This window comes from Pogoniulus pusillus, chromosome 8 (genome assembly GCF_015220805.1).
Source record: "Pogoniulus pusillus isolate bPogPus1 chromosome 8, bPogPus1.pri, whole genome shotgun sequence".
NCBI classification, from domain to species: domain Eukaryota; kingdom Metazoa; phylum Chordata; class Aves; order Piciformes; family Lybiidae; genus Pogoniulus; species Pogoniulus pusillus.
This window is the reverse complement of record NC_087271.1, coordinates 633,411-660,227: the sequence shown is the minus strand read 5'-3', so window position 1 is coordinate 660,227 and position 26,817 is coordinate 633,411. Positions and strand designations below refer to the sequence as shown.

The 26,817-nt window shown below is 50.0% G+C and overlaps 1 protein-coding gene across 3 annotated transcripts in view; it reads left to right on the top strand.

Moving 5' to 3' along the window:
* USP24 (ubiquitin specific peptidase 24) overlaps positions 1-26,817 on the top strand; it is a 75,090-nt gene that overhangs the window by 16,845 nt on the left and 31,428 nt on the right. For all 3 annotated transcript variants that reach the window (XM_064146924.1, XM_064146923.1, XM_064146922.1), the window contains exons 6-36: positions 189-224; positions 651-716; positions 1,264-1,329; positions 2,060-2,134; positions 3,054-3,212; positions 4,194-4,308; positions 5,661-5,764; positions 6,919-7,026; positions 7,595-7,690; positions 7,791-7,952; positions 9,691-9,798; positions 10,915-11,064; positions 12,179-12,310; positions 13,334-13,445; positions 13,659-13,735; positions 14,542-14,682; positions 14,805-14,858; positions 15,560-15,675; positions 16,335-16,401; positions 17,100-17,210; positions 17,923-18,021; positions 18,100-18,270; positions 18,867-18,952; positions 19,100-19,193; positions 19,446-19,601; positions 21,516-21,613; positions 23,199-23,294; positions 23,425-23,653; positions 25,070-25,229; positions 26,010-26,165; positions 26,647-26,717. In XM_064146924.1, the coding sequence (XP_064002994.1) occupies positions 189-224; positions 651-716; positions 1,264-1,329; positions 2,060-2,134; positions 3,054-3,212; positions 4,194-4,308; positions 5,661-5,764; positions 6,919-7,026; positions 7,595-7,690; positions 7,791-7,952; positions 9,691-9,798; positions 10,915-11,064; positions 12,179-12,310; positions 13,334-13,445; positions 13,659-13,735; positions 14,542-14,682; positions 14,805-14,858; positions 15,560-15,675; positions 16,335-16,401; positions 17,100-17,210; positions 17,923-18,021; positions 18,100-18,270; positions 18,867-18,952; positions 19,100-19,193; positions 19,446-19,601; positions 21,516-21,613; positions 23,199-23,294; positions 23,425-23,653; positions 25,070-25,229; positions 26,010-26,165; positions 26,647-26,717 (3,471 nt within the window). The remainder of the gene's footprint in view (positions 1-188; positions 225-650; positions 717-1,263; positions 1,330-2,059; positions 2,135-3,053; positions 3,213-4,193; positions 4,309-5,660; positions 5,765-6,918; positions 7,027-7,594; positions 7,691-7,790; positions 7,953-9,690; positions 9,799-10,914; positions 11,065-12,178; positions 12,311-13,333; positions 13,446-13,658; positions 13,736-14,541; positions 14,683-14,804; positions 14,859-15,559; positions 15,676-16,334; positions 16,402-17,099; positions 17,211-17,922; positions 18,022-18,099; positions 18,271-18,866; positions 18,953-19,099; positions 19,194-19,445; positions 19,602-21,515; positions 21,614-23,198; positions 23,295-23,424; positions 23,654-25,069; positions 25,230-26,009; positions 26,166-26,646; positions 26,718-26,817) is intronic.

The window sequence follows — 26,817 nt, the reverse complement described above, 5'->3', positions numbered from 1 at the left end:
AGCAGAGCTTCAGCTAGGCTTAAGGAAGGAGCTGCTACAAACACTGTGTTGTTTAACTTGAAGTAATACTGAATGCATTTGAGGGGTGGTTAGTGGGCTGAATGTGTCTGTGCAGATCTCTGTTTCAGGACACATAGTTCATAGCGTTGATGCTACAGCAACTAATGTGTGTGTTTTATTTGTTCAAGGAACCCCACGGGTGGCTGGTGGATCTGGTAAACAGGGTAGGTAAATCTAAGCCAAGCAGAGTTGTTATTTGTCATGTTAATTCATTTGCTTTCAGAGAGAATTTCTTCTCTCCCTTGCCACTGTCTTGTGCTTCCACTCTTCATTTTTCTGTAAATCACCCAAAAGTAGTCTTTTAAGATTTTAATCCTGCCTGCATGTAAGGAAACTCTGCTCTGCCCTGGTGAGACCACACCTGCAATACTGCTTCCAGTTTTGGGCTCCCCAGTTGAAGAGAGACAGGGACCTGCTGGAAAAAGTTCAGTGAAGAGTCATGAGGATGAGTGGGGGACTTGAGCATCTCCCCTGTGGAGAGAGGCTGAGAGGCCTGGGGCTGTTTAGGTTGCAGAGGAGAAGGCTGAGAGGAGATCTGAGTAGCTTCTTTTGTGTGGCACACTAGCATAACACTGATGATGTTGTTTCAGTTTGCAGAGCTGGGTGGATTTTCAGCAATTCAATCCAAACTCAATTCAGAAGATATTGAACTTGGGGTAAGTTCACCTTCTGTCACAAGACTTCTCCCTTTCCTGTTCCTGATGATAGGTAGCACTTGAGAATCGTGATGGGAGAGATCTTGACATCTGTAGGTGATATTTACAAAAGCTTTCCCTCCCTTAATGCTTTGGGAAGGAAATTTGGTGTATGGCTTTAACTCTTGCATTTCCACTTTTCATTGCTGTAGAGAGCCACCAAAATGTGATGTGGCTCCTTCCATTCTCTGTATTCCTGTGACTGAAACAGGATCACACAGAGGAGATGAGCAGAATGATCAGAGGGCCAAGATTAGTGAGAACAAGGAAATAATCTATATATGTATATAGAGAGAGATATTTTACAGGCCAAACTAACACATGCTGTATGCCCTGCAGTAAAATCTCTTTCCTGAACCGTGTGTTGTTGTAAGGCACTTGTGCATCATCGCCGAGTTGCGAGTGACTAGATGTTCCTCTATGAGCCGGTTGCCTGTAGAGGTACAGACGACCAGCTCTGAGAAGATCTCTCCTCTGTGACCCTCAGTTCTTGCTGTGCTTCTTTCAGGCAATCTCTGCGTTGGTTCAGCCATTTGGAGTTTGTGCAGAATACCTCAACTCCTCCGTAGTGCAGGTAAAAAGCCTTTGGTAGGAGTTAGCAGAGGAGCTGCTGTGTCGGTGTGAAATTGGTGGCTAACGTGAAAAGCCTTCAAAACTTGTTGCATAAAGCATGAGAACACTTCTGAGCATCCTGAGGGTGATGGATCAGTTTTTAGGCACTGCAGTCTGCTGTCATGTATTTCCTTCTGCAACAGTGAGAAGCTTTGCTGCTGCCATTAGTAAGCTAATGGGAAATGAATCTGTCCTAACGGATGGGGTTTGGGTTGAGTTTCACTATCTGGCTGAGACCAAGCTTGTGGATATGAGACTTTGCTTTGGAACCAAAGTGTGGTACAAGAGAAAAAACAATCACCCTATTTGTGAAAGTGTATTCCAGGCCTCACACCTGCACTCACTAACAAAACCTGTTGTTTAGTAAGTGGGTAGAAGCCTTTATTTGGAGAGGAGGTAGTTTAGAAACCGCTGGGAGGCAGAGGTACTGCAGGCGTGTGATAATTGATGCATTTGGAAAGGTTGCTTGGTGTGTCTGTGGGTTTTTTGCATTAGAGGGGTCTGAAATTGCTTCTTGCTCTAATTGTTTCCTTCTCTGGACAGAGTAGTTCTGTGTGTGTGTAGGTGTTGCTTTATGTCTAAGGTAATTGTGAGCTCTCAGCTCAGTGCTTCATTTTGCTGCAGCCAGCTCTGAGTAATGTACCTGATTTCAGAAACAAAATGATTGCCATGCCTGTTCTCCCCTTCCTCAGCCCATGCTGGATCCAGTCATTCATAAAATGATTAAATACGTGCAGAACGTGGAGGAGAAGGACTTGAAAGACAAGGTAATGGTTTCTACAGGAAATGTTTAGGCAAAACACACTGCATGTCTTGGAAATGTTGGCATTATGGGCTAGGTCAATAGCTTTATTTACAGAGGCAGAAATAGAGCCTGTTCTGAATCCTGACTGAATAGCACAGAACAAAGCCCATTTACCCAGTTCCACTGCACACCCTTTGCAGCAGGTATCTGATGGCAGGAGCCATTCTAACATATTTTGCTGCTCTTGCTATGTCAAATATGGCTTTATTGGTCCCCTTCTGAGGGGTAGGGTCTGCTCACTTCTCTAACTGACCTGAGGGTGCTTATTGACTTGCAGTCTGTTAAACTGATGTGGCTCATGTGCATCCAGCTGTGGCATCAGCTCTGTGCTGCTGGGAATTTGGTGACTGATAAAATGTCACTGTAATTTTTGCCTGCTTCTTGTCCTACCCTGAATTTGGGATTCAGTTGTATTAAATTTGGAGTATTAACTTTTCTACTTAGGTTTAAATTGTTAATTGTATACTTAGATTGTCATAGAATCCTAGAATGGCTCACGTTGCAGGAGACCTCACGCCTCATCTCCTCCAACCTCCCAACCATGCCCAGGGACACCTCTCAGCTAGACTCAGTTGCTCAAGGCCTCATCCAGCCTGGCCTTCAACACTCCCAGAGAGGAGGCATCCACAGCCTCCCTGGGCAGCCTGTGCCAGAATCTCACCACCCTGGTACTGGAGAACTTCTTCCTTAGCTCCAGTCTAACCCTGCTCTGCCTCAGCTCCAAACCATTGCCCTTGTGCTGTCTCTTGACACCCTGATGAGAAGTCCCTCTGCAGCCTTCCTGTAGGCTCCCTTCAGCTACTGGAAGGCAGGTCTGAGGTGTTAAAGAGAATAGGCAAACCAGCAGTGCTTTAATTTGTCCTGTTTGTGCTTTGTGTCAGAGACTGGTTAGCATCCCCGAGCTGCTGTCGGGCATCAAGCTGCTGTGCATGCGCTTCCAGCCTGACCTGGTGACGGCGGTGGACGACCTGCGGCTGGACATCCTCCTGCGCATGTTGAAGTCTCCTCACTTCAGTGCCAAAATGAATTCCCTCAAAGAAGTAGGTTTGCATTTTGTGTCTACTGACCAACTCCTTCCTAGATATGACCCTGCTCTGCCTCAGCGCCAAACCATTCCCCCTTGGCCTGTCACTGGACACCCTGATGAGAAGTCCCTCTGCAGCCTTCCTGTAGGATCCCTTCAGCTACTGGCAGGCAGCTCTAAGGTCCCCTGGAGCCTTCTCTTGTCCAGGCTAAACAAAGCCCAGCTCCCTCAGCCTCTCCTCACAGCAGAGATGCTCCAGCCCTTGGCTCATCTTTGTGGTCCTCTTCTGGACTCCCTCCAACAGTTCTGTGTCCTTCTTATGCTGGAGACAGCAGAACTGGAGGCAGCATTGGAGGTGAGGTCTCAGCAGAGCAGAGTGAAGAGGCAGAATCCCCTCTCTTGCCCTGCTGCCCACACTCCTCTGGCTGCAGCCCAGCACACAGATGCCCTCTGTGCTGCATGAGGGCACTGCTGGCCCCTGGGGAGCTTCTCAGCAACCAGCACCCCCAAGTGGCTTCTGAAGGCTTTAGAAGAAACATGCTCAGCTCTTTCTCCCTCGAGTGAGGAGCATCTATCAGTTCTGTATTGGATAGAAAGTAGGACACAGATTGAAGGGCAGCCAGCAGCAGCTTGAGCTAACCTACTTCTGTTCTGTGTAGAAATACACCTGTCAGCACAGCTTTTTCTGTGTCACATTTGGAATAAAAACCTGCTGCATCAGAGACCAGTGACAAGGAGGTGTCTCTGGTTAGGAATTTGCCTTTAAACAGCTTAGTTAAAAAAGCAAACAAAACCAAGCAAGCAAAAGAAAACCACCCAAAAAACCCACCCAACCGAAACAGAGAAGCTCTCCAACTCCAACCGAGCAAAAACCACTCCAAACACTTCCTGTGCTCAGAGTACTTGAGAAGTCACGGCTGAGCTTTGCAGTGAGGCTTTCAAAGAGCTTTTGGTGTGTGGGAACCATCATTAGACTCTTGCACTCTGCAATTTGTAGGTGACAAAACTGATCGAGGACAGCACCGTGTCCAAGTCGGTGAAGAACGCGATCGACACAGAGCGGCTGCTGAACTGGCTGGTAGAAAACTCTGTCCTGTCCATTGCTTTAGAAGGTAAGCACCTCCAGAGAGACCTCTGACGTGTGCTCCAGTGCTTGCAGTGAAAGACTGCACCTCTCTCTCTCAGTGTATTTCAGTATCTAGTGGGACACTAACAACAAAGAACTTCAAGGGCTTTGTCACCTTTGGAGTAATGAAAGCCCTGCACTCTCTGCTGATATCTTCTAGTCTCTTTTTGACTTCTGTGCATGTGTCTTCTGTATCACAGAGTATTAGGGGTTGGAAGGGGCCTCCAGGGATCGTCCAAGCTCCCTGCCAAAGCAGGATCATCTAGGGCAGGTCACACCAGAACACATCCAGGCATCTTTGAAAGTCTCCAGAGAAGGAGACTCCACAACCTCTGCAGACAGCCTGCTCCAGGGCTCCAGCACCCTCACCACACAGTAGTGCCTCCTCACGTTGAGGTGGAGCCTCCTGTGTTCTTGCTTGTACCTGTTGTTCCTTGTCCTGTCACTGGGCACCACCAAAAAGAGCCTGGCACCTTTATCCTGACACCTACCCCTCAGATATCTATAGATGCTGATCAGATCCCCTCTCAGCCTTCTCTCCCCCTGACTGAACAGCCCCAGGGCTCTCAGTCCTTCTTCACAGCAGAGATGTTCAGGTCATCCTTCTAGCCTCCGTTGGACTCTCTGCAGCATATCCCTGTTCCTCTTCAAGTGGGGAGCCCCAAACCGGACACAGTATTGCAGGTGTGGTCTCACCAGGGCAGAGGAGACAGGGAGAAGAACCTGCCTAGCCCTGCTGAGCACTTGTCTTAATGCCTTCTAGGAAGCTGTTTGCCCTCTTGGCCACAAGGGCACATTGCTGGCCCACGCAGAACTTCTGTCCACAGGGACTCCAAGGGCTTTCTCCATGGAGCTGCTTACCAGTACCTGGGGTGTTTGCACTCACTTTATCTGTGTATATTGTTAGTCCCTGGCACATAAAGAGGGTTTGAGGCTGGTTTTCCACACAGTAGGGCCCTGTAGGTGTGAACAGCTATCACAGAATCATGGAATGGTTTGGGTTAGAAGGGACTTTAGAGCTCAGCCAGATCCAGCCTGCCTGCCATGGGCAGGGACATGTCCACTAGCCCAGGTTGCTCAAGGCACCATCTGACCTGGCCTTGAGCACTTCCACAACATATGAAGTGAAGCAAAGAGCAAGCTTCTTCTGATTTTATTTTGACCTGCTGGGTCTGTCTGTAGCAGCATTGAAAGAGTTTTCAAATGCAGGTAACTTTTCTGCTCTCCCTTTTGAAAAGAACTGATTTAGTCTATCTAATGCTGGGGGTAAGGTGCTCATTTAGTCTATCTAATGCTGGGGGTAAGGTGCTCATTTAGCTGCCTGCCTTTGTTTTCTAGGTAATATAGACCAAGCTCAATACTGCGATCGTATCAAGGGAATCATTGAGCTGCTGGGCAGTAAATTGTCTTTAGATGAACTCACCAAAATCTGGAGAATCCAGGTAAGCACCCAAGGCCAGGCAGGTGCTTTTAGGCTGTCTTCCAAAGGCAGCACTTCTAGCAGTGAGACTTTACTTCCTTGGGTTTATGGTGTAGGTATTTCTTTGTTGCGGTGTGGAGGTGTTGAGATTGGAACAGTGCAATTAATGCAAAGGCTTTCTTCTGCCTCTTCCTTTGCTGTTTAAAACCAAGTGTTCTGGCAAGGTCTTGTGGCACAGCTGTTAAATCTTAAGATGAGGTTCCAGGTCTTTGCAACAGGTGTTAAAGGACTGCAAAAGTGTTTGAGTTGGAATAAGAGGTCGTCAGCCTGAAGTAGGTGGCAGAGTGTTTGTCTAGACCAAAGGCTGGGCCTAAGGATGTTAACTCCTGTGGCTGGAGGTAAAAATTTGAATACCACTCACAGTGTGGCTTTAAGGAGTCTGACCTCAGAGGGGAGCAGTTCTCTTTCAGCTTCCTGTACATGCATGTAGCTGACTGACAAGTCATCTTTCCACATTCACTTTGTGTGTGTTTTCCTGTTGCTGCCTGGGAGAGGTGGTTTTGCTGCTTCATGCAGGTGGCAGCTGGAAATAACAACCAGAAACACAATCCTCCAGTGCAGGAAATGGTTTTCTCCTCTCTCCAGCTGCTGAAGTTTTAGACTAAACTCCTTGGACACTGTCAGATCTGTAGGCACAGCAGCCAGTCTTGTGTGCTTAGTAGAGCTGCAGTATGATTCTAGCTCACTTTTATTCCACCCCCCTTCCGGCTTTTGTTACCATGGAGCTCCCATCAAGTGTGGGAGGAGATTTTTGTGTTGCTCACTTCTGAGTAAAGCCTGAAAGAGTGTCAGGGATGGAGCCCCCCACACATGAACTGAGCCAAGTGACACAAATGGTGATGTTTGTGTTGCTGGCACCACACCTTCCAGTGGTGTGAGCCACTGCAGCAGCCGCAAGCTGCCAGACTAACTTGTTCTTTTGAGCTGCAGAACTAGCTTCCAAAGACCCCTCTGCAGAGAGGAGCAGAGCCAGCCCTTCCTACCTTGTGCCCCTAGCATACCCAAAGCTGTTGCTGTTTCTCATTAGTATGAATAATAGGATAAAGATTCCATTCAGATTTCTCTCAGTCCCATTTGGGATAAAGACCTACCTTGTGTTTTCTTTCCTCTTTTCAGTCAGGACAATCCTCCACTGTGATTGAAAATATCCATACCATTATTGCTGCAGCTGCTGTGAAGTTTAGCTCTGATCAGCTCAATCATTTGTTTGTTCTAATTCAAAAGGTAAGTTACTTGAGCAGTCTCAGCTGCTCAAGGCCTCAGCCAACCTGGCCTTCAACACCCCCAGCAAGGAGGCAGCCACAGCCTCCCTGGGCAGCCTCTGCCAGAGACTCACCACCCTGGTACTGGAGAACTTCTTCCTCAGCTCCAGTCTAGCCCTGCTCTGCCTCAGCCCCTAACCATTCCCCCTTGGCCTGCCTCTAGACACCCTGATGAGAAGTCCTTCTGCAGCCTTCCTGTAGGATCCCTTCAGCTATTGGCAGGCAGCTCTAAGGGCCCCAGAGCCTTCTCTTCTGCAGGCTGCACAGCCCCAGATCCCTCAGACTATCCTCATAGTAGAGGTGCTTCAGCCCTTGGCTCATCTTTATGGCCTCCTCTGGGCTCCCTCCAACAGCTCTGTGCCCTTCTCCTGCTGGGGACAGCAGAACTGGGTATCAGAATAGGGAGGTCCTCCTGGCAGAAAGATGCTTGTTGGTAGTTTGACTTTGCTGCAGAAAAGCAGTTGCTGTGTTTCAGTGCACACTGGAGACTTAGCACATTGCCTAGAGGATGTTATTTCTTTGCTGTGCAGAGCTGGGAGACAGAGAGTGACAGAGTCAGACAGAAGCTGTTGAGCCTGATAGGGCGCATCGGCCGAGAAGCACGCGTGGAGACAACCACTGGCAAGGCAAGTGAATGGGTTTGGCTTGGGTTTTGCCTTTTCAAACAGGGGTTTGGTAGTCTCTGTACTCCCTAGGTCCTGACTGACCTGGCACTTTTTCCTCTAGGTTCTGGAGGTTCTTTGGGAGCTGGCTCATCTTCCCACATTACCGTGTAGTCTGATTCAGCAGGCCTTGGAGGAGCATCTGACGATCCTCAGTGATGCCTATGCAGTCAAAGAGGCAATCAAAAGAAGCTACATCATCAAGTGCATAGAGGATATTAAGAGGGTTGGTTTCTTGTTCTCTCTTTTCCAAAAGGAAGTGTTGCCTAGCCTCCATGTTACCCTTTCTTCCAAGATGCACAAATTGCGTGTCCCATCTGTAAGTTCTTACCTTGGGGAGTCCACCAGAGGGGTAGGCTTTGTGTGAGCCACTTTGTTGACCATGAGACTCATAGTAAGTCTCTTGCCTTTGTTTTAAGCAAATTTTCAGCACAAGGAGTGATCAGTTAATGGGAAACTACCAGGATGGGCCCAAGGTTAGAATTTGCAAATGGAACCACTCTAAAGGTATGTCAGTATTTTACCTGTCCCTTTCATCTGAAAGCCTAGATTAGTTGTCTTGGAGCTAAGCATGTGTCCTGGCATGAGCACTAAGTCCCAAAATGCGAGTTGATATAAACCAACAGTAGTTCTGTATTGTAATGAAACACTTCAACCCTTTTCATCTAACATAAAGAAGCCCTTCCTGCAGCTCCCTGTGCTGAGACATTTCCTGGCAGCAGCAGAAGCGGGCATGGTTTGTAAGATGGCATATCCTGCACAGGCAGTTTTTCTTGGGCTCTGCAGGAATGCCTCTTCTTTATTTTTGCAGTCTGAAGTCTGCTGCAGATAAAGAAAAAAGGCTTGTACTTGGTTAATGCCTTTCCTAAGAAATCAGGTTTTGGGTTCTGTTGCAGCATCTGTTAGAGGGTTTTAGTTGTTTAGGAGGCACATAGAATGTTGCTTCTTGACCACACTTCTTTGTCTGTCTGTTTATGAATATGGATTTCAGACTCTGGGTTCTCAGTGTCTCTAAAAAGTGGCAGTTTTTTCTTTTGGCTCTTCTCTTTCGCTTTCCTTCTCTTGCATCCTTTTAATTGCCTTCTGGCAAGGCCCTTTACAGAGGTGCTGCAGTGGGGAACACTGACGGGAAGCTTCAGTTGCAGGCTAGAAGGGGTTGGGGTAACCACGCAGCAGACTGCAAGATGCATCCTTTTCTGACTGCCCTTCGTTATGGCAGGTGAAGGTGCAGACTGGGAGGGAATTTAGTATTAAAGCAGCACTCTCAAATACATGAGGGGGTCCTCGAAGAGCTCCCAGTTTGGGGCAGGTTGCTTAAAGCTCTAAAGTGTCTAGTCAGTACTGTTGTGGTATTTGAAGCAGGCATCACTTCTCTGAACAGGCAACCTTAGTACTGGTTTGTGTGGTCAAACTTTACAGACAATGAAGCCTCCCAGAAAAGTGCTGAGCAGTTCTAACAATGAGGTAGGAGGGTTGTTCTCTGGAGGATCTCTTTACCAATGCAGCTTAAGCATCCTTTGCTTCCTCTCGGAGGGCTTCTTGCAGCACCAATCAGAAATGCCTTCTCGTAGCGCTCCAGGTTCTTCCTTCCATCACTCTTGCTTTAGCAAGTGGACTGCACCTGCCCCGTTACACCCTAGCAGGCCTGCTTCATCCCCATAAGTCAGAAGGGTGGTGGTTATCTTCCCTCCCTGATGCAACCGTGTTCTTTTTGCCTACTTAATTTGCATGTTCCCTAGCAAGGAGGCGGTAATCTGGGCTTAGCAAGGACAGCAGCGTGGCGTATGTGTGCCAAAGGACTTCCTGAGTGTGTCTGGAAGGGGACTAGGAGCAAGGAGCTGAAGCCTTCGGGGCTAGCAGCCGTTGGTTTGCAGGAGCAGCATTAGTAGGAGGGGTCAGGCTTGTAGGAGTCCAGGAGGAGAGTGCAATGTGTCGTGTAACTGTTTTTGCCTTTCCACTACTAGTCGTCCCAGCACAGCAATCCGCAGTTTGTGTGGGTGGTGCCAGCCCTGCGTCAGCTCCACGAGATCACACGGTCATTTATTAAGCAAACTTACCAAAAGCAAGACAAGGTAAGGGTCTCCAGAGACCAGTGGCTGAGCTCTCCTTTCTGTCTGGGGTTTATCGGTGTCTCTGTGCTTTCCTTGAACGCAGAAATGAGGGCAAAGGAGAGGAAAAAGAAGTAACTGAAAATGAGAAGGCAGAGATAGAGTTCAGTGACATAAACTGCTCACGCAGAGGTGCTGCCCATTCACGTGTGGGAAGATCTCTTTGCTGTGTCACAGCATCACAGCGGGTCAGGGCTTGGAAGGGACCTTGAAAGGTCACTAAATCCAACCCCCCTGACAGAGCAGGGTAACCCAGGGCAGGTCACGCAGGAACACATCCAGGCAGGTTTGGAAAGTCTCCAGAGGAGACTCCACAGCCTCTCTGGGCAGCCTACTGCAGGGTTCTGGCACCCTCACAGGGAAAAAGTTTTCCCTTCTGTTCCCGTGGCACCTCCTCTGCTCCAGCTTGCACCCACTGCCCTTTGTCCTGCCACTGGACACCCCTGAGCAGAGCCTGGCTCTGTCCTCCTGACACTGCCCTTCACATCTTTAGCAACGTGCCTGAGGACACCCCTCAGGCTGCTCTGCTCCAAGCTGCAGAGCCCCAGCTCCCTCAGCCTGTCCTCACTGGGACATGTTCCACTGCCTTCAGCAGCTTTGTGGCTCTGCACTGGACTCTCTGCAGTGGTTCCCTGAACTGAGGTGCCCAGTGCTGGACAGAGTGTGCCAGGTGCAGCCTCACCTAGTGTCAGGACTGGTTCCTTCTCTTCTCAGCTTTCTGTAGAGTAATGAACAGCCTGTAAGAAGTGAACACTGGCTGCTGTTGAGAGCAGCCAGTGAGAGACTTTGGCAAGGGGCCTGAAAGAGCAGCAGGTGCTGCACTGTGCAGCGGGCGGGTGGTGCTGCGGGGCATCCTGTACGGCGGGCAGCGCCTGCGCTCCAGCGCGTGCTGGGCACACGGCCGGGGGGCTCTGGGTGCTCAGAAGAGAGACAAGTGGCTGTCCAGGGGCAGCATTACTGCTCCTGACAAGAGACACTCAGCTGTGGAGGAGCAGGCTGCTGTGTGCTCATGGCTCTGTTTTCTTAACCTCTTCTCTCAGTCCTTTCGGGTTTGTCTCTCTCTTTCTTTGTTTTGCCAAGAGCATCATCCAAGACCTGAAGAAAAACTTTGAGATAGTGAAGTTGGTGACAGGAAGCTTGATCTCATGCCACCGTTTGGCTGCAGCTGTGGCAGGCCCAGGAGGACTTGTTGGAGCAACCCTCGTGGATGGCCGATACACATACCGGGAGGTACTGAGCCCTCAGCTTCCTTCTTACTACCCTGAGGAGCTTGAGGCCACTACCTAGTGCATCACTGACAACTTTTCATGAGCTAGCTGATGTTTCAGCAGTGGAGTTCATTGGCAGCTGTTCTGACTGAAGTGCTTCTTGGTTAGAATTCTGATGTTAAACCTGTGAGTGATTGTTGTAGCCTTTTATGCCATCAGATGCAAGATTCTTAACTGGTTGAGGGCTAAATCTCCCCTCACCAGAACCCTCTGTCCCCACCTTCTGCTCAGCTACCCTCCTAGAGGCTGTACCTTTGGATTGGGTGTGAAGCTCCTGAAACCTCAGACAGATCTGCTGCTTAGGGCATGGAAGCCACACACAAAGAGAGCGTGTAACTGTTTGCTGCCTAAGGGTTTGATAGTTATTTTATCCACACTCGGTGTGGTGCAGTAACTAGCACAGTGTCCACACTCGGTGTGGTGCAGTAACTAGCACAGTGTCCACACTCGGTGTGGTGCAGTAACTAGCACAGTGTCCACACTCGGTGTGGTGCAGTAACTAGCACAGTGTCCACACTCGGTGTGGTGCAGTAACTAGCACAGTGTCCACACTCGGTGTGGTGCAGTAACTAGCACAGTGTCCACACTCGGTGTGGTGCAGTAACTAGCACAGTGTCCACACTCGGTGTGGTGCAGTAACTAGCACAGTGTCCACACTCGGTGTGGTGCAGTAACTAGCACAGTGTCCACACTCGGTGTGGTGCAGTAACTAGCACAGTGTCCACACTCGGTGTTGTGGTGCAGTAACTAGCACAGTGTCCACGCTCAGTGTGGTGCAGTAACTAGCACAGTGTCCACGCTCAGTGTGGTGCAGTAACTAGCACAGTGTCAGGAGTGCAGTAGTAAGTTGAAGGGGGCCTCGGTGTTGCTGCTGAGAAGGGCAGCCCAGAAGAAGCTGAATGCTGTCAGCTAACAGATCAGAAGTCAGTCTCGGCGCAGGAGCTCTCCCTGTGTGCCAGCCTTGCAGGCTGTGCTCTCCCTGGACAATTACGTTTGCAAAGTACAAAAGCAATGCTCAGAGTTCTCACTTCAGGTAGAACAGTCTTAAGCTTTAGTTTTTGTTTCCTCTTCCTCAGTATTTGGAGGCGCATCTAAAATTTTTGGCATTTTTTCTGCAAGAAGCAACCCTTTATTTGGGCTGGAATCGTGCCCGGGAGATCTGGGAGTGCCTCGTCACTGGCCAGGATGTCTGTGAGTTAGACCGAGAGGTGAGGAGCGCTGGGTGGTGCCTGTGCTTGCAGGCCGAGTGCTAATGGCTCTTGAGTAAGAGGCTGCATTCGCTGAGACTGAGGGGCATGGGTGGCAAACAAAGGCTGAGGGTGCAGCTGTGTGCTTTGTGTGCGCTAAGGGAGCCACAGTAAGGTCACAGGATCGGCTCAGCTTGGAAGGGGCCTCAGAGATCATCCACTCCAACCTCCCTGCCATGGGCAGGGAAACCTCACCTAGACTGCTACTCAAGGCCTTATTCAACCTGGCCTTCAGCACCTCCCTGGGCAGCCTGTGCCAGAGTCTCACCACCCTGGTACTGGTGAACTTCTTCCTCAGCTCCAGTCTAACCCTTCTCTGCCTTAGCTCCAAACCATTCCCCCTTGGCCTGTCTCTTGACACCCTGATGAGAAGTCCCTCTGCAGCCTTCCTGCAGGATCCCTTCAGCTGTTGGAAGGCAGCTCTAAGGTCCACCCCCAGCATCTTTACTTCCCGAGGCTGAACAAGCCCAGCTCCCGCAGCCTGTCCTTAGAGCAGAGATGCTCCAGCCCTTGGATCATCTTTGTGGTCCTCCTGGACTCTGTCCAACAGTTCTGTGTCCTTCTTATGCTGGGGACAGCAGAACTGGAGACGGCATTGGAGGTGAGGTCTCAGCAGAGCAGAGTCAAGGGGCAGAATCCCCTCTCTTGCCCTGCTGCCCACACTCCTCTGGCTGCAGCCCAGCACACAGCTGCCCTCTGTGCTGCATGAGGCCACTGCTGGCTCCTGGGGAGTTTCTCACCAACCAGCACCCCCAAGTCTCTCTTCAGAGCTGCTCTCAATTCACTCTGCACCCAGCCTGGCTTTGTGGCTGGGCTTGGCCCAGCCCAGATGCAGGACCTGTCAGTCAGATAGGAGGTTACTGGGAGATGCACAGAACCTCTCCAAGAGATACTGCAGTATCTGGCATGATTTGGCAGTGCTGTGTAGCACTGAAGCACTTGCTGTGACAGGGGGGTGAGAACAGCCCTGCCTTTCATTCACAGATGTGCTTTGAGTGGTTTACCAAAGGACAGCATGACCTAGAGAGTGACGTGCAGCAGCAGCTCTTCAAAGAGAAGATTCTCAAACTGGAGTCCTACGAAATTACTATGAATGGTAAGGAGAGGGCTGCAGGTTGGGCAGTAGCTACCGGGAGGCTTCAGGTTAAAGCGCAGCCAGTGCTGTAGTCTGTGCGGCTAAGGCCTTGCTGCCGTTGTAGGAGTGGCAGAGAAAGGTCAGCTCTGTGTCTGATAGCTGCTGTTTCTCGGTGCAGGCTGGAACCCCAGGCTGGGCTGACTAGCCAGCTTGCCCCTTTCTTTTCTCTTGCAGGTTTTAGCTTATTTAAGACTTTCTTTGAGAACGTGAACCTGTGTGACCACCGACTGAAGAGGCAGGGAACTCAGCTGGTGAGTCTCCTGGCATCCTTCCTGTGCACCGCCTGGGGGAGGTGCGGCAGGGATGCTCTGCAGCCCTTAACACACACCGCATCCTCCTAGCGGGACTGCTGCTCGGTTCTGAGCCTAGAAGTCCACAGTTGCCAAATGAAATTCAACAGCTGGAGCTGCTACTTAGCTTCTAAAGCTGTGCAGGAGGAATGAAGGAGCTGCTCTTCTCTCATGAATTCTGCCCTGTGTCTGTTACTTCTCCCTAGCAGGGAAATATTCCTTTTCTTAATTGTTTTTCTTCTTCACAAGAGATTAAGGCTTATCATATTCTGATCCTAACCTCTCATACCTTCTAACTCTCTGATCCTTCAGTGTTTTTGTTACATTACTGTTATATGTTAAGTACTTTCCCAGAGGTGTTTTAGATCTTTATCAAAGAGCTCATTTACTTCAGATGTGTAATTTTTTGGCCAAGGACCAGGGTCGTTTTTGTGATGGGTGATTATGTGGTTAGTAACCACGTTGAGCTTTGTGGAGCAGATTCCGTTCCCCGTTCAATTTGTCTGTGCTTTTAAAGCTCGTCATGTTTTCGGTGGGCTTGACTTGAGTGTTCTTTGGAACTTGTTTCTCCACCTGTAAATGGTTTAAATATCCAAGAGCACGTCTGTTATTTCCCTCTGCACTGTGGCAAAGCTTGGCAGCCTGTTGGAAGAGAGCATTTCTAAGCCTGAATCAGAAGATGCCTTTCCAACAGGTAGAAAGCTGGTTTGCTCCAGCTGCTGTGTGAGCAGTCCACTCACGTCCTGTTGTTGCTCTTTCCTGCACAGAGTGTAGAAAAACTGGAACTAATAGGAATGGATTTCATTTGGAAGATTGCAATGGAGTCGCCTGATGAAGAAATTGCCAATGAAGCTATTCAGTTGATAATAAATTACAGCTACATTAACCTGACTCCTAGATTGAAGAAGGTAGGCAGCCTCAGGGCCAGGGTGCGCTGCCCATAGGATGTGTCATGGGGATCTCTCAGCTTATGAGCAACTGCCATGCTTTTGCCTCGAGCTCTAATGAATTCCTGCCTTTTTACCTTTAGGATTCAGTATCACTGCACAAGAAATTCATTGCTGATTGCTACACACGGTTAGAGGTAAAGGACAAGTTTTAACCTCCTACCTACATCCTTTTGCAGTTGTGTGACTTAGTATAATGGAGAGGATTCTGCTCCTTGGCTCTGCTGAGACCTCACCTGCAATACCACATCCAGTTCTGCTGTCCCCAGCACAGGAAGGACACAGAGCTGCTGGAGAGAGTCCAGAGGAGGCCACAAAGATGATCCAAGGGCTGGAGCAGCTCTGCTCTAAGGACAGGCTGCGGGAGCTGGGGTTGTGCAGCCTGGGGAAGAGAAGATTCCAGGAGGACCCTAGAGCTGCCTGCCAATAGCTGAAGGGATCCTGCAGGAAGGCTGCAGAGGGACTTCTCATCAGGGTGTCAAGAGACAGCGCAAGGGGGAATGGTTTGAAGCTGAGGCAGAGCAGGGTTAGACTGGAGCTGAGGAAAAAATTCTCCAGTAGAAGGGTGTTGAGACTCTGGCACAGGCTGTCCAGGGAGGCTGTGGCTGCCTCCTTGCTGGGGGTGTTGAAGGCCAGGTTGGATGAGGCCTGGAACAGCTGAGTCTAGTTGAGAGGTGTCCCTGGGCATGGTGAGGAGGTTGGAGCAGATGATCTCCGAGGTCACTTCCAACCTGAGCCACTCTGCATTTCTTTCCACGAGTACTTGTTGTGCTGGCAGCTCTCCAGGCCACGCACATTGTCCATGTAACCAGCACTTCCCTTCTGCTTTGTGTTGTAGGCTGCCAGCTCTGCACTGGGCGGTCCAACGTTGACACATGCTGTTACAAGAGCTACCAAAATGCTGACAGCCACTGCTATGCCTACAGTAGCAACATCAGTCCAGTCTCCTTACAGGTAGGCCTGCCTTGAACAGAGTAAGTAGTGACAGTAGCCGCTGGGTCCCAGATGCTCCTCAACTGAATTTGAATGCTAACTGAAGCTCTCAGCAAGGGTTGTTGTATATTCTGGTGGTTTCTCAAGTGGGCACTCCAATTACAAAGCAACTTGACTTCCAAAGAGACTGGGGAAAAACTGTCTGTAAAAAGCAAGCACAAGCAAGAAAACAAAGGAACACAAAACAAGCACAGCAAACCAAGAGCCCAACACCTCCCTTCTGACCCCAAAACTAAACAAACACACCAAAACCCCAAGCACTGCACGCCCACGCCACAGAGTCTTAGTAGCCTCTCAGTCCTTTGGTATTTCTGGGGCAGCAGGAACTGCTTTTTGGGGTTTTTTCAGCTGGGAGAGGAAAGGATGGGCTTTCATCCCCAAACTGTGTGTAGCTTAAGCACACCAGTGCAGGGGGGGACACTGGGAAACACAAAGCTGCTTCTGGAGCTGGCTGCATCTCAAGCAGTCTAACCTAAGCTCCTTTCCTGGTTACTTCCAGCCAAATGAACTCCAAGTTGAAGGAGTTCTATTTGGAAAGAGCTAATGGACAGTAGTTACTCATAGGTGTTGGAAATGAGCCTGTGAGACAAGTTGCTCTTGTGTTCACTGTGTATCTCCAGGTCAACCAAACTGGTAATAATCGAGAGGCTGCTGCTGCTGGCGGAGCGTTACGTGATAACCATAGAGGTAAGAGCTGGCTGCCCCCAGACAAGGCTGTGAGCACCCCTGCCAATGCTCTGCACAGAGGAAAAGTTCTTTACAGCTGTGCTACTCTGACAACTTTAGCACATACTGTTCCATGTGTGGTCTCTGCCCTGGTCAGGCCACACCTGCATCACTCTGTCCCGTTTGGGGGTCCCCAGTTCAAGAGAGATAGGGATCTTCTGGGGAGAGTGCAACAGAGAGCCACAAGGGTGACTGGAGGGCTTGAGCATCTCTTCTGTGAAGCAGGGCTGAGAGACCTGGAGCTGTTTAGTCTGGAGAGGAGAAGGCTGAGAGGGGATCTTATTTATAGGCATGGATGTCTGAGGGGTGAGTGTCAAGAGGAAGGTGCCAGGCTTTTTTTGATGGTGCCCAGGGATAGGACAAGGAGCGATGAGTACAAGCTGAAGCACAGGAGGTTCCAATTCAACACAAGGATACACTTCTTTATGGCCAGGGTGCCCAGAGAGGTTGTGGAGTCTGCTTCTCTGGAGACTTTCCAAACCCACCTGGGTGCATTGCTATGCAGCTCGCCTGAGGTGACCCTGCTTTGGCAGGGGGCTTGGACTGGACATTTCTGGAGGTGCCTTCCGACCCCTAGCAAAATGTGATCCTTTTATAGCTGCACAGAAACGTCCTCGTTTCCAAAGCTGGTATTGACTGACACCCTGCTCTTCCTGCAGGACCTCTACTCCGTTCCACGAACTATTCTACCTCATGGTGCCTCTTTCCATGGACATCTTTTAACACTTAATGTTACATATGAGTCTACCAAAGATACCTTCACCGTAGAGGTAGGTGTGCCAGGTGCAGTTGATCACAGAGCTACTCTTGGGTGTTCTGATGCCTAGAATGAACAGGGTGAGCTGGTCCACAGGACTCTAGTCAACTTGAAAACTCCACTTGAAAATGCTGAAAGCCTGTTTAAGGCTACTGCAATGGAAGTGAACTAAATGTACATAACAGCCTGCCCGAAGGGGGCCTACAAGAAGGCTGAAGAGAGACTGTTTCCAAAGGCCTGCAGTGGCAGGGTGAGTGGTAATGGTTTGAGACAAGAGCAGAGCAGATTTGGATTGGATATTAGGCACAAGTTCTGCACCGTGAGGGTGCTGGAGCACTGCAGCAGATTGCCCAGGAGGTGGTTGGGGCCTGTCCTTAGGTAAGGTGAGGCTCAACGTGGCCCTGGGCAGCCTGATCGAGTGGAGGATGCCCCTGCTGACTGCAGAGGGGGTTGGACTGGCCGAGCTTTGGAGGTCCCTTCTACCCCAGAGCAGTCTGTGATTCCATGTTTGGGTGATCATTCTGGGGGCAGGAAGATGGAGTTGTTTGCTTACTGTCAGTGATGGAGCCTTCCTGCTGCCCTTCTGCGCCAGTCTCTTTCACGGGCAGTGCCGGTACCGTTGTGTAGAGGGGCAGGATGACTTCAGTGGAAGAACATCTTGTTTTCCCTCTCTCTGGGAACTTTCTGCTTGAGCAGCCCTTGACCTGTGTCACCTCATTTTACAGGCTCACAGCAATGAAACTGTAGGGAGCGTCAGGTGGAAGATAGCCAAGATGTTGAATTCTCCCATCGATAACATCCAGATATTTGCCAATGACAGCCTGGTATGTTAGTTACAAACAATTCTTAGTCTCTCTTACCTGAGTCTCTGTTCCAGATCTGTGATAAACATTCTCTTGCAGCTAACTGTAAACAAGGATCAGAAACTGCTCCATCAACTGGGCTTCTCTGATGAGCACATCCTGACAGTGAAAACATCTGGGAGCGGGACTCCATCGGGGAGCTCGGCTGATTCTTCGACCAGTTCCAGCAACAGCAGCAGTGTGTTCAGTTCATCCTATGCAATGGAACAGGTACAATACAGTAGCCTTGAAACCTGCCCTTGGATTTTTCCTGCAAGGGGGGATTCTGGAGGAGGCACTGCTGGGGTGGCAGAGGTACTGTAAGATGAGACAGAAGCTGTTGGTGTCAGTTTGAGTGTCCAGTCTGTGGCAGTCCAGTTTTCCAAACTGCCACTGAAACAAACCTTATACATGCAGAGAGGACTTCACAGTCTGTGCTGTGCCACTTCACTGGTCTCTGCAGGCTCCTCTAAAGCAGTGAGACCCGTGTGGTTTGATTTGGAGACCATTTGGCATTGCCAGATTTCCACTGTTGATAAAGCTGCAGCACCAAACTGTACTGAGAAGCCTCAGCTAGCATGTGCAGGCTGCCCCAGTCTGCTTTGTGTGTCACCCCTAACTGATGGTTACTACAGAAATTGATTACTAAGAGGGAAATGAGGCAATGTAAAAATGCACATCTCCTCAGTCTAGAAAAAAACAGTTCTGTGCTTCAGGCAGCTGCTTCAGTAAGTTAACAAAGAGACCTCACTTAAAGTACTTGCTACAGAGTGGGGAGAAAGAAATGCACATTTCACACATAGAATCCACATCTGCTTCGTTCTCAGGAGAAGTCCCTGCCTGGTGTGGTCATGGCTCTCGTGTGCAATGTCTTTGACATGCTTTACCAGCTTGCCAACCTGGAGGAGCCAAGGTAAGGAAACCAAGTGCTGCTCAAGTGCTGGAGAATGCTCCCACTGCAGAGTGTGAACAGCAGCTTACTCCTCGGTGTGCAGGCTTCCACTCGGCCACGGTGTGGCTGAGCCCTGCTTTGCACAAGTAACTTCTGATACCTTTTCAGGATAACACTGAGGGTGAGGAAACTTCTGCTCCTGATTCCCACTGACCCAGCGATTCAGGAGGCCCTGGATCAGCTTGATTCCCTGGGAAGGAAGGTATGGATTGAATAAACTCATTTCAGTTACCTTAACAAAAGAAGCTTTTACTAACAGGCTCCTTAAACTCGCTGCCAGATTATAATCTGTGGAGGGTTTGAAACTGCTGCAAAATAATCATGTTGAGTATTACTGATCTGTTTCCAAGCAGCTGGAGGTGAGGGTTATCACAGGGGCTATAGGAAAGGTGATGCTGTTTACAGCAAAGTGCAGTGGTCTCAAACCTTTTCTTCCATGACTGATTCCCCCTAGAAAACGCTGCTCTCAGAGTCGAGTTCTCAGTCTTCAAAATCACCATCCTTGTCTTCAAAACACCAACATCAGCCCAGTGCTAGTTCAATACTAGAAAGTCTCTTCAGATCTTTTGCTCCAGGCATGTCCACCTTCAGAGTGCTCTACAATTTAGAGGTAAGAAAACAGATTTCCTTCTTTCTCCTTGTTTCTGAGCTCTAAGGCTTAAGGAGTTTGAAGTATCTGGGGCAGGAATCCATCATGCAATATGTCATGTCATAGCCTGCTGTTATGAATGTGGTCATTCTACACAGAGCAAAAGGGGTGGAAAGTTTCCCTTAAGGTTTTGGCTGTGAAGCCAGGCCCCTCTTTTTGTGATATGCAAGGTGGAAGGATATTCTGAAGGATGAGAGGACCAAAGAAACATCAAAGTCCTTACTAGGTTAGCTGTGCATGTGAAATAAATTGAACACTTGTAGTTTTTTAACCCCTAAGTATCCCCCTGAGTATGTTCCTAAGACAGAATGCTGGCCTGGACCCTGTAAAGGAGGTTCTTGGATGTGCTCAGTACAGGGTTTTAGACAGTACAAGAGAGGGGTCATGATGAGGACTCAGCCTGCTCTGGGAAGCTGGGCAGTTTGCAGTCCTCCTCACAGGCCCTGCTGTTCAGAAGAAGCCATTACAAATAACAGCTGAACAAGTTGGAGGACTGCTTGTAAGCAGCTCCAAAAACACTGGACAAAGTTCTTCTCTTTAATTCCCAACGTGGCCAAGATTGCTGCAGGAATTCTGCAGCTCCTCTCCTGTGGGTTTCTGCAGTCTAATGTTAGCTCCTTCATCTTCCTGCACTGTGCAGTGTTAGGATTCCCCCTCCTCTGTACAGCTGGAGTGAAAGATGTCTTTGATGTTGTCTCTGAATAATGTTGACAAGCTCTACAAGCCAAAGGAAGTGGTTTAGCACAGCACAGCAAGGCTGTCTCGTGGAACTGGAAGCTTATGTTGCAGTAGGATGAGACAGTTAACTGCTGCTTCTGTGCCAGAGAAAATCACACAGCAAGCAATACATTGTTTGCTTTTCTGGCAAGGGCTGAGAAGTAGTCACTCGGATCAGAGGTGCAGATTGTAGGAGTGGATTTGTTCCTCGAGTCTGGTCAAGCCAGGCAGAAGATGATTTCTGTCAGGAAAAGGATGCTGTGCTTTTTTGGTGCCCTGATCTGAGCCCCTCTGAACTGCTTCCTGGAAAGTGATGCACAGGAAACGTGCAGAGCATGTCAAGGAGGTGGCAATGAATTGCTGCAGCTGCTCAGGCTTCTATCATGCAGGGTGGGGAGAAGACTTCATGCCTAGAGCTCTGTAAACCGCTTCTCTGACCTGTGGACCTGGAAGAGCTGTGTTTTGGTTTGCCACCTGCAGCCTTGTTGGCTGTACATGCCCAACCCAGAGCAACCCACCGGTGCTTGGTAGGGTCTTGGGAAGGGTTTTTGTGTCTCTTGGGGTGTTGAGTTTTTTTGTTTATGCAGAGTGAAGTGAAACTGATGTATTGATGGATGTATGTGAGGCCTGACCCACAGAGACTGCAGCTTTCCTTGTGGCCACGTTTCTGAGCATAACTGCATTCTGTGAGGCTTAGTGCTGACTTAAAGCAGGAGTGATGGTGTTCATAAGGGACCTCAATACCAGCGATATAGTTATGCTCCAGAAGGCTTGGATCAGTAAGGGAGCCATCCAGAGGGGGTTTTATGGGATAGTTTCAACTGAAAATCTAGAAAGGAGAAGGATCCAGGCTTTGAGGACCATCAGATGAGTCTGAGGAACGCATTTCATGTGCTGGAGTGTGTATTTGATCCTTTCCATTGACAAATAAGCTGTAACGAGGCAAAAAACTGCCCTTTGGTAGAGAACAAATATCTGTAATAGCCAGAGCTGTCCTGAATGCTTCAGGGCAATTCCTCTTCACTGACTGCAGCTTCTCCTAGGTGTCAACTGCTCCCTTTGGGCTGCATTTTGTACTGTCTTACTTTCAGCCTTCGGCAGATGAAGAATACTAAAGCGAGGAGGAGTTTGCTTGCTTATTTGTTCATCTTGTTTTAGGTACTGAGCTCCAAGCTGATGCCAACTGCAGATGATGAGATGGCAAGAAACTGTGCCAAGTCCTTCTGTGAAAACTTCCTCAGAGCAGGAGGTTTGAGGTTAGCCTGCAAAGTTTGACTCATTCAGTTAGCAGTTCTGCATGGCTTCTGATTGCCACGCAGTAGCACACTAGTACACCTCTCAACTTCTTCTTCAGAGGAAAGAAAATCCACCCAAAGCTGTTTCTTTTGTCATCCAGTGCTTTACAAGCTGCTGCAGCTCCCACCGTGGTGTCACAGAGTGCACCTCATTAAACCCACCGTGAAGTCAGGCCCACAGAAGCCCACGAAGCATAGCTTTTGCTGAGGGACTTGATACTGGGAGAGTTTGAGTGTTACAGTTCAAATCTGCAAGTATGTGCAGAATCACAGAGGGTTAGGGGTGGAAGGGACCTCAAAAGATCATCCAGTCTGAAGTCCCTGCCAGAGCAGGATAGCCCAGGGCAAGTCACACAGGAACACATCCAGGTGGGTTTTGAATGCATCCAGAGAAGGAGACTCCACAACCATTCTGGGCAGCTTTCTCCAGGGCTGTGGCACCCTCACAGTGGAAAAGGTTTTCCCTCATGTTCCCATGGCACCTCCTCTGCTCCAGCTTGCACCCACTGCCCCTTCTCCTGTTACTGGACACCCCTGAGCAGAGCCTGGCTCTGTCCTCCTGACTCTGCCCTTCACATCTTTAGCAACGTGCCTGAGGACACCCCTCAGGCTGCTCTGCTCCAAGCTGCAGAGCCCCAGCTCCCTCAGCCTGTCCTCACTGGGACACGTTCCACTGCCTTCAGCAGCTTTGTGGCTCTGCACTGGACTCTTTCAAGCAGTTCCCTGGGGCTCTTCTGGGGCTGAGGGGCCCAGAACTGTACGCAGTATTCTGGATGTGACCTCACCAGGGCAGAGCAGAGGGGCAGGAGAACCTCTCTTGACCTGCTCACCACAGCCCTTCTAGTCAACCCGGGATGCTGTTGGCCTTCTTGGCCACAAAGGCACATTACTGGCCCGTGGCCATCACGCTGCTCTCCAGCAGCTCAGCTCTCAACCTATCCTGGTCCGTGGCGTTGTTCTTTCCCAGATGCCCTTGTCCTTGTTGGATTTCATTCCATTTCTCCCTGCCCAGCTCTCCAGCCTGTCCAGGTCTCCTGGATGGTAGCACAGGCTTCAGGTGCCAGCCACTCCTCCCAGCTCACTTACTGACAGTGCCCTCTGCCCCCTCACCTGGCTGGTCGGTGAGTCCGCTGAGCAGTACAGGACACTCTGTCCTGCACAGATACCAGTGGACACCCAAAGCAGGTTGTGCAGTGGGAGCTGCAGCAAACTGGCCAGGCTCCAAAATTTAGATGCCTTCAGATAAGAGTTTGAGCCATGGTGTGAGTGGTTTGGAAGACCCACCCTGTACTGCTTGTGCTGTCAGCTGTATTTTGCTCTTAGTCATCTATCCACCACCCCATAGCTCCTCAGGCACTCTCCAGCAGGAACAGAAAGCTTCTGCCAGTAGATGTAGGAGAGGAGAATGGGAATGTTGGTCTCCAAAGGCACCAGGTGGGCAGTTTTAACTGCAGAGGAGGAGGGGAAGGATAAGGGTACATTAATTGCAGCTCTCTCCTAACGTAAACCATTTTCAAGCAGAGTCTCTTATTGATTTGTTTTGAAGTTTGGTGGTGAATGTAATGCAGAGAGACTCCATCCCATCAGAGGTAGACTATGAAACAAGACAAGGAGTGTATTCCATCTGCCTGCAGCTTGCAAGGTGAGTAATTGCCTTTCATTAGGGGAAGTGCTGCCCTCTTGGCTTCCAGACTGCGGCTCGTAGCGCTGAGGAGTCGTTGGTAGCTGGAGTGTGGGAAGGTGGCAGTGATATTGTTGCCCTGTGAACGCAGGTTCCTGCTCGTTGGCCAGACAATGCCTACCTTGCTGGAGGAGGATTTCGTTAAGGACGGGGTGGAGGCGTTGTCCTCCCGGCCCTTCCGCAACGTCAGCCGGCAGGGGAGCAGGCAGATGTCCATCTGCGGGACGCCTGAGAAGTCCTCCTACCGGCAGCTCTCTGTGTCTGACAGATCCTCCATCCGGGTGGAAGAGATCATACCAGCAGCAAGGGTTGCCATACAGGTAGGGAGGTCTCTGATGCTTGCTGGTGCTGCAGCGGTGTCGTTTCCACAGACAGCTGAGTAACTGCTGGAGGAGTTTTAATCCAAAGCCTTTCCTACAGGTTCTTGCAAGTTAAAAGCTGCTGAAAGTCCTCAACACTCTCTCTTCCCCATCTGAATAATGAGGCAGCCTCAGGAATTACTGGGAAGCTGTGCTCCCAGAAGTAGATCTACACAGACACTTGTGACTTGTTTTCAGTCATGCTTAACTCTGAGGTTGTCCTCTCGTTAGTTTTCTGTCAAGAGGAGAGAGAAGATTCCTGCTTGCTCTTGTGGCCTAGACTCTCTGAAACAGAAACTCTGGGCAAGTTTTCTGCTTCATATTGCTTGTTAAAAACAACGATTTGGTTGGTGACACCCTGGGGAAAAAGGGAGTTTCCATCGTCATTACTGTAGGAAGATGCTGTTTGCTCCTTTCCAGGCGTGGCAGTGAGACCTGAGACTGGCTGCTCACTAAACAATTTGGTCTGGCAAGAACTCAACCCACTGGGAAGCTGACTCCACTTGAAAGAAATTTCATAGTTAATGTTAGGTTCTTGGGCAGTGCTTCCCAGATGGGTTGATAGTACTGAAATCAGCATAGAGAGCCCCTTGACTCTGCTCTGCTGAGACCCCACCTCAAATAATACATCCAGTTCTGCTGTCCCCAGCATTAGAAGGACACAGAGCTGCTGGAGAGAGCCCAGAGGAGGCCATAAACATGATCCAAGGGCTGAAGCACCTCTGCTGTGAGACTAGGCTGAGGGAGCTGGGGGTGTTCAGCCTGGAGAAGAGTCATGGGAGACCTTAGAGCTGCCTTCCAGTAGCTGAAGGGATGCTACAGGAAGGCTGCAGAGGGATTTCTCATCAGGGTGTCTAGAGGCAGGCCAAGGGGGAATGGTTTGAAGCTGAGGCAGAGCAGGGTTAGACTGGAGCTGAGGAAGAAGTTCTCCAGTACCAGGGTGGTGAGTCTCTGGCAGAGGCTGCCCAGGGAGGCTGTGGCTGCCTCCTTGCTGGGGGTGTTGAAGGCCAGGTTGAATAAGTTGGTTGAGGCCTTGAGCAACTGAGTCTAGTTGAGAGTGTGGGGAGGTTGGAGTAGCTGATCTCTGAGCTGACCTCTTCCAACCTAGGCTGTTCTATGATTCTATGCCTAACTGGGTAGGTGAAAAGGGAATCTGCACCTACTGCAGGACTTGAAACCAAATTGCTTCCCATGAAGACAGCAATACTGATCTCTCCTGGGGAAGAAAAACAACCTTGTGCCCCTGAGCCTGCTTAGAGAAGAGAACAAATCCAGATGTCAATTTCAGATGATCCTGAAGAGAGATTTCTCTTACCCCAAAGCTTTATAAAAGCTGTTGAGCATCACAGAAGTAACTGCTGTTTCTTCTTCCTTCAGACTATGGAGGTGAATGATTTCACTTCCACAGTGGCTTGCTTCATGCGCCTCTCTTGGGCTGCTGCTGCAGGACGTCTGGACCTTGTGGGAAGCAGTCAGCCAATAAAAGAGAGCAACACTTTATTTCCTGCTGGGATTCGAAACAGGCTCAGCAGCTCAGGTAGGTTCACTCTGCCTCTAAACCAATCTGCAGAACACATTTTGTGTATTCTTGATTGGGCACTTTCAGAGCTTTGAGCTGAGTGCACTGGAGTTGGACTTCATGATCCTCTTGGGTCCTTCCAACTCGGCATATTTTATAATTGAATTATGCAGATCTGAAGGTCAGAGTGTTAGGGGCTGGAAGGGACCTCCAGAAATCAAGTCCAACCCCCCTGCCCAAGCAGGGTCACCTAGGGCCACTCAGGAACGTGTCTGGGCAGACTGGGGAAGTCTCCAGAGAAGGAGACTCCACAACCTCTGCAGACAGCCTCTTCCAGGGCTCCAGCACCCTCACCATACAGAAGTCTCTCCTCACGTTGAGGTGGAGCCTCCTGTGCTCTAGCTTGTACCTGTTGCTCCTTGTCTTGCACCACCAAAAAGAGCCTGGCCCCTTCATCCTGACACCCAGCCCTCAGATATTTAGAGCTGCTGCTCAGATCCCCTCTCAGCCTTCCCTTCCCAGACTAAACAGCCCCAGGGCTCTCGGCCTTTCTTCACAGCAGAGATGTTCAAGTCCCACAAGCATCCTCATAGCTCTCCATTGGAGCCTCTTGAAGTGGGGAGCCCCAGAGGGGACAGAGTGTGCTGCAGGTGTGGGCTCAGCAGGGCAGGGTTCATGCTGCAGGTGTGCATCCGTGTGGCGTTTGGGCAAGCTTCTGAAGTCGCAGAGGATCGTCCAGAGGCTGAAAACCTCTGCAGAATGCCCTGGCTTACAGCAGCTGTTCCTTTCTTCGTGTAGGAAGCAACTGCAGCTCGGGAAGCGAGGGAGAGGCGACTGCCCTGCACGCTGGCATCTGTGTGAGACAGCAGTCTGTGTCCAGCAAAGACGCTCTGATTGCTGGAGAAGCCTTGTCCCTCTTAGTTACCTGCCTTCAGCTGCGCAGTCAGCAGCTAGGTATGGCCTGCACTTGGACTGCTCGCTGTCTGGGAGATAAGTGAGGTGGGGGAGGCCTTCTGGAGACAATGCAAAGCCAGCATGAGAAAGTGCTGGCTGCGTATGCTGAGGCAGCCCAGGTGAAAACCAGGGCTGAAGAACAGGTGGCATGACCCGAGGCATGGAGGGAAGTGTTTGGGGCAAGCTGACTTACTGCCAGCGTGGAAGTACTTGCAGCACCTTCCAGTCCGTCGCTCCTCAGTGGTGCTGTGGCAGAGCAGGTTTGGGACCTGACCCTTTGTCTACACAGCTGCTGCTGGAGAAGTCAGAGGGGAGTGCTGTTGTGTGTTGTGCCAGGCTCTGGAGGGGGAGGGAGATGGGGAAATGCACAAAGAGCCATCACTGCTCTGTGCTGTTGGCAGGAGGATGTCCTCTGGGTCCTCTAACCGCATGGTTTCAAGTGATCCTTTTGAAAAAGAGAGATGATGCTCTTCTCTTCCAGCGTCCTTCTACAATTTGCCTTGTGTTGCTGATTTCATCATTGACATACTGCTTGGATCACCCAGTGCTGAGGTGAGAGGCCTTTCTCTGGCAGCTTCTTAAATAGCACAGTTCTGGAATGTCTGCGTTCTGACTTATTTAGTGGACTGACAGAATCACAGAACTGTCAGGG